This window comes from Salvelinus fontinalis, unplaced genomic scaffold (assembly GCF_029448725.1).
Source record: "Salvelinus fontinalis isolate EN_2023a unplaced genomic scaffold, ASM2944872v1 scaffold_1001, whole genome shotgun sequence".
In the NCBI taxonomy this organism is placed as follows: domain Eukaryota; kingdom Metazoa; phylum Chordata; class Actinopteri; order Salmoniformes; family Salmonidae; genus Salvelinus; species Salvelinus fontinalis.
In genome coordinates, this window is record NW_026601210.1 from 57,285 (window position 1) to 68,187 (window position 10,903).

At 48.0% G+C, this 10,903-nt stretch overlaps 1 protein-coding gene across 2 annotated transcripts in view; it reads left to right on the forward strand.

Moving 5' to 3' along the window:
- The window catches only part of LOC129848131 (tRNA pseudouridine synthase-like 1), a 29,055-nt gene extending 19,063 nt beyond the window's left edge, over window positions 1–9,992 (forward strand). Inside the window, exons 4-6 of one of the 2 annotated variants that reach the window (XM_055915606.1) lie at window positions 2,926–2,978; window positions 3,263–3,397; window positions 9,805–9,992. In XM_055915606.1, the coding sequence (XP_055771581.1) occupies window positions 2,926–2,978; window positions 3,263–3,397; window positions 9,805–9,958 (342 nt within the window). In that variant the 3' untranslated portion in view covers window positions 9,959–9,992. The remainder of the gene's footprint in view (window positions 1–2,925; window positions 2,979–3,262; window positions 3,398–9,804) is intronic. The other variant, XM_055915605.1, reaches the window with a different exon arrangement.
- Window positions 9,993–10,903: the final 911 nt, after the last annotated feature.

The following is a 10,903-nucleotide window of genomic DNA, read 5'->3' on the forward strand; positions in this document are numbered from 1 at the left end:
GTTGGGCCAGTAACCAGCAGGTAGCCTCGTGGTTAGAGCGTTGGGCCAGTAACCAGCAGGTAGCCTCGTGGTTAGAGCGTTGGGCCAGTAACCAGCAGGTAGCCTAGTGGTTAGAGCGTTGGGCCAGTAACCAGCAGGTAGCCTAGTGGTTAGAGCGTTGGGCCAGTAACTGTAAATGTAGCCTAGTGGTTAGAGCGTTGGGCCAGTAACCAGCAGGTAGCCTCGTGGTTAGAGTGTTGGGCCAGTAACCAGCAGGTAGCCTAGTGGTTAGAGCGTTGGGCCAGTAACCAGCAGGTAGCCTCGTGGTTAGAGCGTTGGGCCAGTAACCAGCAGGTAGCCTCGTGGTTAGAGCGTTGGGCCAGTAACCAGCAGGTAGCCTCGTGGTTAGAGCGTTGGGCCAGTAACCAGCAGGTAGCCTAGTGGTTAGAGCATTGGGCCAGTAACCAGCAGGTAGCCTAGTGGTTAGAGCGTTGGGCCAGTAACCAGCAGGTAGCCTAGTGGTTAGAGCGTTGGACTAGTAACCAGCAGGTAGACTAGTGGTTAGAGCGTTGGGCCAGTAACCAGCAGGTAGCCTAGTGGTTAGAGCGTTGGGCCAGTAACCAGCAGGTAGCCTAGTGGTTAGAGCGTTGGGCCAGTAACCAGCAGGTATCCTAGTGGTTAGAGTGTTGGGCCAGTAACCAGCAGGTAGCCTAGTGGTTAGAGCGTTGGGCCAGTAACCAGCAGGTAGCCTAGTGGTTAGAGCGTTGGGCCAGTAACCAGCAGGTAGCCTAGTGGTTAGAGCGTTGGGCCAGTAACCAGCAGGTAGCCTAGTGGTTAGAGCGTTGGGCCAGTAACTGTAAATGTAGCCTAGTGGTTAGAGCGTTGGGCCAGTAACCAGCAGGTAGCCTCGTGGTTAGAGTGTTGGGCCAGTAACCAGCAGGTAGCCTAGTGGTTAGAGCGTTGGGCCAGTAACCAGCAGGTAGCCTCGTGGTTAGAGCGTTGGGCCAGTAACCAGCAGGTAGCCTCGTGGTTAGAGCGTTGGGCCAGTAACCAGCAGGTAGCCTCGTGGTTAGAGCGTTGGGCCAGTAACCAGCAGGTAGCCTAGTGGTTAGAGGATTGGGCCAGTAACCAGCAGGTAGCCTAGTGGTTAGAGCGTTGGGCCAGTAACCAGCAGGTAGCCTAGTGGTTAGAGCGTTGGGCCAGTAACCAGCAGGTAGCCTCGTGGTTAGAGTGTTGGGCCAGTAACCAGCAGGTAGCCTAGTGGTTAGAGCGTTGGGCCAGTAACCAGCAGGTAGCCTAGTGGTTAGAGCGTTGGGCCAGTAACTGTAAATGTAGCCTAGTGGTTAGAGCGTTGGGCCAGTAACCAGCAGGTAGCCTCGTGGTTAGAGTGTTGGGCCAGTAACCAGCAGGTAGCCTAGTGGTTAGAGCGTTGGGCCAGTAACCAGCAGGTAGCCTCGTGGTTAGAGCGTTGGGCCAGTAACCAGCAGGTAGCCTCGTGGTTAGAGCGTTGGGCCAGTAACCAGCAGGTAGCCTCGTGGTTAGAGCGTTGGGCCAGTAACCAGCAGGTAGCCTAGTGGTTAGAGGATTGGGCCAGTAACCAGCAGGTAGCCTAGTGGTTAGAGCGTTGGGCCAGTAACCAGCAGGTAGCCTAGTGGTTAGAGCGTTGGGCCAGTAACCAGCAGGTAGCCTCGTGGTTAGAGTGTTGGGCCAGTAACCAGCAGGTAGCCTAGTGGTTAGAGCGTTGGGCCAGTAACCGTAAAGGTTGTTGGATCAAATCCCCCGAGCTGACAAAGGTAAAAATCTGTCGTTCTGCCCCTGAACAAGGCAGTTAACCCACTGTTTCCCGGTAGGCCGTCATTGTAAATAAGATTTACTTCTTAACTGACTTGCCTAGTTAAATAAAGGTTAAATTAAAAGGTATCCAAAATGTGCAAACATAGAGACCTTTAGAAAGGGGTACAGTAGGTAGCACACAGGAGGAAATGTTTCTCTGTTGAGATTAGTTCCATATTTATTTCTAACCAAATGTAAAATGTTCCAGTTTTGATTAATTTAATAGAGTGATCAATACCAAATGAACATACCCCCTGAGTCCCTTCTCTGTTTCACACCTGGTAGTTTGGTGGATGGGACTACCAGCTCTCTGTAACCTAGAGGGCAACCAGTCGGTCCGTCTCCTCTATACCACCCACCTGGTAGTTTGGTGGATGGGACTACCAGCTCTCTGTAACCTAGAGGGCAACCAGTGGGTCCGTCTCCTCTATACCACCCACCTGGTAGTGTGGTGGATGGGACTACCAGCTCTCTGTAACCTAGAGGGCAACCAGTGGGTCCGTCTCCTCTATACCACCCACCTGGTAGTGTGGTGGATGGGACTACCAGCTCTCTGTAACCTAGAGGGCAACCAGTGGGTCCGTCTCCTCTATACCACCCACCTGGTAGTGTGGTGGATGGGACTACCAGCTCTCTGTAACCTAGAGGTCAACCAGTGGGTCCGTCTCCTCTATACCACCCACCTGGTAGTGTGGTGGATGGGACTACCAGCTCTCTGTAACCTAGAGGACAACCAGTGGGTCCATCTCCTCTATACCACCCACCTGGTAGTGTGGTGGATGGGACTACCAGCTCTCTGTAACCTAGAGGGCAACCAGTGGGTCCGTCTCCTCTATACCACCCACCTGGTAGTGTGGTGGATGGGACTACCAGCTCTCTGTAACCTAGAGGGCAACCAGTGGGTCCGTCTCCTCTATACCAGCCACCTGGTAGTGTGGTGGATGGGACTACCAGCTCTCTGTAACCTAGAGGGCAACCAGTGGGTTCATCTCCTCTATACCATGTTTGTTTGTGAAATCTTTGTTCCTGCTCTTTAGGCCAAAGGCAGGTGACCTCAGACGTTGTATATTCCAGGATGAGGTAGTAAAAGCTTTCTCTCTCTCTGTCTGTTAGGATGCGGTACGGAGTTTGAGGCCGGTGAATGAGGTTTCTCTGTCCATCTCCAGGTGAGTGTGAGTGAGTGTGAGAGTGTGAGAGTGTGAGTGTGTGAGTGTGTGAGTGTGTGAGTGTGAGTGTGTGTGTGTGTGTGTGAGTGTGTGTGTGTGTGTGAGTGTGTGAGTGTGTGAGTGTGTGAGTGTGTGAGTGTGTGAGTGTGAGTGTGTGTGTGAGTGTGAGTGTGTGTGTGTGTGTGTGTGTGTGTGTGTGTGTGTGTGTGTGTGTGTGTGTGTGTGTGTGTGTGTGTGTGTGTGTGCGGGTGTGTGTAACCAGGTCTCTGTCTATCCATCTCCAGTCGGACAGACACCGGTGTCCACGCCCTTGGAAACTCCGCCCACTTCGACCTCCAGCGGCAGAACGGCAAGCCCCCATTTGCTGAAGAGGTCCTGGTTGACGCCCTCAACTTCCACCTGAGGCCAGAGCCAATCAGGTGAGAGCACCTTTCCTTATTTGGTCTTTATTTCATTGAATCTGCTATGTGGAAGAGTCCGGATTCAGCTCAAACTGAATATTCCACTCTGGATTAATTTAAACAATCAATCAATGAACAAATCAGTCAATCAATCAATGAAATAGTTTGTACAACATCAGACAAAATAAGCAAATGGGTATGAAGCATCTGAAGGCTCTTTCTGGCAGAAAAGTCATTGAAATATATTTACAATTCACAATACCTGGTTGCATCAAGGTTAAATGAATAAGAGTTATATTTAAATGCATAAAATAGTAAGGATTAGGGCTGTTACGGTGACTGTATTACCGCCACACGGGCGGTCACGAGTCATGAAGGCAGTCAAATTCCATGTAACCGTTTAGTCAAGATAATTAGTCTTCTCCAAGCTCTGATGCTGCTGATGGTCATTAGCATCCTACTAAACTTGCTAACTGCCTGGTACTCAGCACTCTATTGTCCCTCTAATCACTCTGACATCGATGTAAATGTAATGGAACATCCAATCAAACACTTCATGAGAGCCCATGAGCTCATGTTGAGCAACATTTCTATAGGCTATGCAATTGAGGGAGAAAACAGAGTGATGGCCTCTATTAAAAAGAGGAGTATCCCATCAGCTTTCTATAGGCTAGGCCTACTATATTTATTTCTCAACTTTCCTAATATTATCAGGGCTTATAATGTGAAAAAATAACCTAATAATTTATTAACATTTTAAGCTAAACGTTCTGATGTGTTCTGATTTTTTTTAGGGTGCATTTCGGCCGCCCTGAAATTCGCGACATTATCAAGTGCTTGTCAAATTGTGAATGAGTGACTGATGTAGTGTGTACAGCCTGCACAAAAAAACAAAGCAGAGCTCATGCCTTTCAAGCAACCTTTTTCAAATCATCATTAGACTCTCATCCTGCAGCCTTACAATGTATTACAAATCAATAGATATAGCCCAATGTTTATAGAACAACTAAAGTTACATTAATAACTGTAAATGAAGCATACAGGAGGACCTGTTTCTTTGTTAACCTCTCAACACAGAATAGCTCTCACGCCCTGACCATAGAGAGCCCTCGGGGTTCTCTATGGTGTAATAGGGCGTGACTAGGGGGGTTTCTAGGTGTTATATTTCTATGTTGGTGTGTGTATGGTTCCCAATTGGAGGCAGCTGATAATCGTTACCTCTAATTGGTGATCATACTTAGTGTGTCATTTTTCCCACCTGCTATGGGGGATATTGTTTTGTAATGAGTGCCTATGTGCGCTACGTATTTAACGATCGTTATATCTTTGTTGTTTTGGAAATTTCACTATCATTAAAATGTGTAACTCTACTCACGCTGCGCCTCGGTCCAATTATTCATTCGACGGTCGTGACAATAGCCGTCTCCCTCAAATCGTTTGGAGAAAATATTTATATTTTATTCAGCTTTGTTCAATTGTATTCTTCAAACTATAAAATAATGCCACGGACTTATAAGCAAATCTTGTCTGCTAATTGAACTAGTGTAGCTCACAACCCACAAGCATTTGGCATAGCCTCATTAGAACCTAACATCAAATCAAAATCAAATCAAATTGTATTTGTCACATGCACCGAATACAACAGGTGAAACTGTGAAATGTTTACTTACAATCCCTTAACCAACAATGCAATTTTAAGAAAAAAAAACAAATACAAATAAGAAATAAAAGTAACAAATATAATTAACGAGCAGCAGTAAATAACAATAGCCAGACTATATACAGGGGGTACCAGTACAGAGTCATTGTGGAGGCTATATACAGGGGGGTACCAGTACAGAGTCAATGTGGAGGCTATATACAGGGGGTACCGGTACAGAGTCAATGTGGAGGCTATATACAGGGGGTACCGGTACAGAGTCAATGTGGAGGCTATATACAGGGGGTACCGGTACAGAGTCAATGTGGAGGCTATATACAGGGGGTACCGGTACAGAGTCAATGTGGAGGCTATATACAGGGGGTACCGGTACAGAGTCAATGTGGAGGCTATATACAGGGGGTACCGGTACAGAGTCAATGTGGAGGCTATATACAGGGTGTACTGGTACAGAGTCAATGTGGAGGCTATATACAGGGGGTACTGGTACAGAGTCAATGTGGAGGCTATATACAGGGGGTACTGGTACAGAGTCAATGTGGAGGCTATATACAGGGGGTACAGAGTCAATGTGGAGGCTATATACAGGGGGTACCGGTACAGAGTCAATGTGGAGGCCTTATAAAGGGGGTACCGGTACAGAGTCAATGTGGAGGCTATATACAGGGGGTACCGGTACAGAGTCAATGTGGAGGCTATATACAGGGGGTACCGGTACAGAGTCAATGTGGAGGCTATATACAGGGGGTACTGGTACAGAGTCAATGTGGAGGCTATATACAGGGTGTACCGGTACAGAGTCAATGTGGAGGCTATATACAGGGGGTACCGGTACAGAGTCAATGTGGAGGCTATATACAGGGGGTACCGGTACAGAGTCAATGTGGAGGCTATATACAGGGGGTACCGGTACAGAGTCAACGTGGAGGCTATATACAGGGGGTACCGGTACAGAGTCAACGTGGAGGCTATATACAGGGGGTACTGGTACAGAGTCAACGTGGAGGCTATATACAGGGGGTACAGAGTCAATGTGGAGGCTATATACAGGGGGTACCGGTACAGAGTCAATGTGGAGGCCTTATAAAGGGGGTACCGGTACAGAGTCAATGTGGAGGCTATATACAGGGGGGTACCGGTACAGAGTCAATGTGGAGGCTATATACAGGGGGTACCGGTACAGAGTCAATGTGGAGGCTATATACAGGGGGTACTGGTACAGAGTCAATGTGGAGGCTATATACAGGGTGTACCGGTACAGAGTCAATGTGGAGGCTATATACAGGGGGTACCGGTACAGAGTCAATGTGGAGGCTATATACAGGGGGTACCGGTACAGAGTCAATGTGGAGGCTATATACAGGGGGTACCGGTACAGAGTCAATGTGGAGGCTATATACAGGGGGTACCGGTACAGAGTCAACGTGGAGGCTATATACAGGGGGTACCGGTACAGAGTCAACGTGGAGGCTATATACAGGGGGTACCGGTACAGAGTCAATGTGGAGGCTATAAACAGGGTGTTACGGTACAGAGTCATTGTGTGGTTAGTTGAGGTAATTGAGGTAGTCTGCACATGTAGGTAGAGTTATACACATAAGGACAACTCAGAGTATTTCAGGAAAAAAAAGAATAGCATAGACTCCATTTTCTTCATATCATGTTTCTTTAGACCTGTCTAAAATAACGAATGGATTTATTGTGAAAAAGTAGGCTATATTACAATGGATTCATCAGACATTTTAAAATGGCTTGTAGGCTGTGATGTTAAATGTGTTTATGTTAATTAATGGTTAATTACCAATGAGACCGACCATTTTATTAAACAGTTGATTATGGGGAGACAGCATTAGCTGACTGAATAAATGTGATTCACCGCTTTTATCATACAGTCTGATCTCAATACACAGATGTACACGCAAGGTGCAGTGTGTGTGTGTGTGTGTGTGTGTGTGTGTGTGTGTGTGTGTGTGTGTGTGTGTGTGTGTGTGTGTGTGTGTGTGTGTGTGTGTGTGTGTGTGTGTGTGTGTGTGTACTCTGCAGTGTTTTGTTGCCTCATCTACTATGTAAAGCCCACAGACCTCAGTCAGGAGCTAAAAATAGACCTTTCAAATCAGGGATGATATTCTCTCTCTTTTCTCTCTCTTTCTCTCTCTTTTCTCTCTCTCTCTCTCTCTCTCTTTTCTCTCTCTCTCCCCTCTCTCTCTTTCTCTCTCTCTCTCTTTTCTCTCTCTCTCTCTCTCTCTTTTCTCTCTCTCTCTCTCTTTCTCTCTCTCTCTCTTCTGCCCTGCTCTCTTTAACTCTCTCCCTCTCAGATCAAAGTCATAAGCTCTTTTTTCAGACTGACGTTTTTTTGAGTCATCAGCCTGGCTGAAAGGGAGGGAGAGGGAGAAGCTCCCGAGCATCGGAGCGTCAATCTAAAAAGCTGTGGGAATGTTTGGGAAGGGGATTCTCTATGTCTCTGGGGTGATAAAATCCGAACATCTCATTCCAAAATCATGGGGATTAATATAGAGTTGCCCCCCCCCCCTTTGCTGCTATAACAGCCTCCACTCTTCTGGGAAGGCTTTCCATTAGATGTTGGAACATTGCTGCGGGGACTTGCTTCCATTCAGTCACAAGAGCATTAGCGGATGTTGGGTGATTAGGCCTGGCTCGCAGTCTGCATTCCAATTCATCCCAAAGGTGTTCGATGGGGTTGAGGTCAGGGCTCTGTGCAGGCCCGTCAAGTTCTTCCACACCGATCTCGACAAACCATTTCTGTATGGACCTCGCTTTGTGCACGGGGGCATTGTCATGCTTAAACAGGAAAGGGCCTTCCCCAAACTGTTCCATAAAGTTGGAAGCACAGAATTGTCTAGAATGTTATTGTATGCTGTAGCGTTAAGATTTCCTCCACCAAACTTTACATTTGGCACTATGCATTCGGGCAGGTAGTGTTCTCCTGGTATCCGCCAAACACAAATTCGTCTGTCGGACTGCCAGATGGTGAAGCGTAATTCATCACTCCAGAGAACGCATTTCCACTGTTCCAGAGTAAAATGGCGGCGAGCTTTACACCACTCCAGCTGATGCTTGGCATTGTGCATGGTGTTCTTAGGCTCGTGTGCCGCTGCTCAATCATGGAAACCCATTTCATGAAGCTTCCGACGAACAGTTCTTGTGCTGATATTGCTTCCAGAGGCAGTTTGGAAATTGGTAGTGAGTGTTGCAACCGAGGACAGACAATTTTTCAGCACTCGGCGGTCCCGTTCTGTGAGCGTGTGTGGCCTACCACTTCGCAGCTGAGCCATTGTTGCTCCTAGACGTTTCCACTTCACAATAACAGCACTTACAGTTGGCCGGAGCAGCTCTAGCAGGACAGAAAATTGAACTGACTTGTTTGAAAGCATCCTCTGTCATAGCCAGCTAGCTAACGTAGCATCCCTCTGTTATAGCCAGCTAGCTAACGTAGCACCCCTCTGTTATAGCCAGCTAGCTAACATAGCATCCCTCTGTTATAGCCAGCTAGCTAACATAGCATCCCTCTGTTATAGCCAGCTAGCTAACATAGCATCCCTCTGTTATAGCCAGCTAGCTAACATAGCATCCCTCTGTTATAGCCAGCTAGCTAACATAGCACCCCTCTGTTATAGCCAGCTAGCTAACATAGCATCCCTCTGTTATAGCCAGCTAGCTAACATAGCATCCCTCTGTTATAGCCAGCTAGCTAACATAGCATCCCTCTGTTATAGCCAGCTAGCTAACATAGCATCCCTCTGTTATAGCCAGCTAGCTAACATAGCGTCCCTCTATTTTTGCAGGGTGTTTCAGTAGGCTAAACTAGCTAGCTGCATTTGCTAGCTAAGTAAAATAAACTGAAAGTGAAAAAATATCTATCACTCCAGTGTTTAATTGCTATATTGTAATTATTTCGCCACTATGTCCTATTTATTGCCTTACCTCCCTTATCTTTACCTCATTTGCACACACTGTATATAGACTTTTTCTATTGTGTTATTGACTGTATGTTTGTTTATTCCATGTGTAACTCAGTGTTGTTGTATGTGTCGAACTGCTTTGCTTTATCTCGGCCAGGTCACAGTTGTAAATGAGAACTTGTTCTCAACTGGCCTACCTGGTTAAATAAAGATGAAATAAATAAATATAAAGGAACATTGAGTTTTGTCCTCAGAACAGCCTCACTTCGTTGGGACATGGACTCTACAAGGTGTCGAAAGCGTTCCACCGGGATGCTGGCCCATATTGACTCCAACGCTTCCCAACAGTTGTGTCAAGTTGGCTGGATGTCCTTTGGGTGGTGGACCGTTCTTGATACAAACGGGAAACTTTTGAGCATGGAAAAACCCAGCAGCGTTACAGTTGTTGACACAAACCGGTAAGCCTGGCACCAACTACCTGTCCCCCAGAATCACCCGTGGTTTATTGTCCCCCATAGTCACCCGTGGTTTATTATCCCCCAGAATCACCCGTGGTTTATTGTCCCCCAGAATCACCCGTGGTTTATTATCCCCCAGAATCACCCGTGGTTTATTGTCTGTCTCCCAGAATCACCCGTGGTTTATTGTCTGTCCCCCAGAATCACCCGTGGTTTATTGTCTGTCCCCCAGAATCACCCGTGGTTTATTGTCTGTCCCCCAGAATCACCCGTGGTTTATTGTCTGTCCCCCAGAATCACCCGTGCTTTATTGTCTGTCCCCCAGAATCACCCGTGCTTTATTGTCTGTCCCCCAGAATCACCCGTGCTTTATTGTCTGTCTCCCAGAATCACCCGTGCCTACCGGGTCCCCGGTGGGTTCCATGCCCGTTTCCTCGCTGTGTCTCGGACGTACGTCTACCGGCTAGCCACGGGCGTCACTCATCACTCCTGCACGCCACTGACCGATGCTAACCTCTGCTGGGGGTTACGCCACATGTGAGTTACCCTGGCAATCGTGTGTGTGTGTGTGTGTGTGTGTGTGTGTGTGTGTGTGTGTGCGCTGCATGGCTCAGTATGCAAACCACATGTAGGGGGGAGACCCCAAAGCAATTCCTACCAGAGCAGCTCAGGAATCATACTCACTCACACTAAGACAATAGAGTTTGCAATACATGGATAATGAAGGCAAATAACATACGTAGTGTAGAGAATCAGCAAATGAAGGCGTGGAGCTATCTGACCCAGACAGACACATGAAGTGGAGCTATCTGAACTGACGCAGACAGACAGACAAAAGTCAGGATCAGAGAGAGAGGGAGGGGGGGGGCGAGCAAGAGAAAGAGGGAGGAGACAGAGAGAGATAGAGCAAGAGAGAGAGAGAGAGATAGAAAGGGAGAAATAGTGAGAGATCGGAGATAGAGAGGGAGAGAAAAGGGGATAGAAAAGGAGCGAGAAAGAGAGCAATGAGGGGGAGAGGGAGAGAGAGAGAATAACAAAAGAGATGTTAGAGAATGGAGTGGTTTATGTAACAGGGAATGGGGAAAGTTGTAGCGTGAAGCGTTTAATCTCAAGAGTGTTTTTTCCCTCCTACCTCTACTCCCCTCGTCCTCCCCTCGTCCTCTCCTCCACCCTCCCCTCTTCTTCTCCTCTCCTCCCCTCGTCCTCTCCTCTTCCTCCCCCTTCATTTCCTCCTCTCTCCCCCCTCCTTCTCTCCTCCACCCTCCCCTCCGCTTCACCTCCCCTCTTCCTCCCCCTTCGTTTCCTCCTCTCTCCCCCCCTCCTCCTCTCCCCCCCTCCTCTCCTCCACCCTCCCCTCTTCTTCTCCTCCCCTCGTCCTCTCCTCTTCCTCCCCCTTCGTTTCCTCCTCTCCCCCCTCCTCCTCTCCTCCACCCTCCCCTCTTCTCCTCTCCTCCCCTTTTCTTCTCTTCACTTTGTTGGGAAAGTA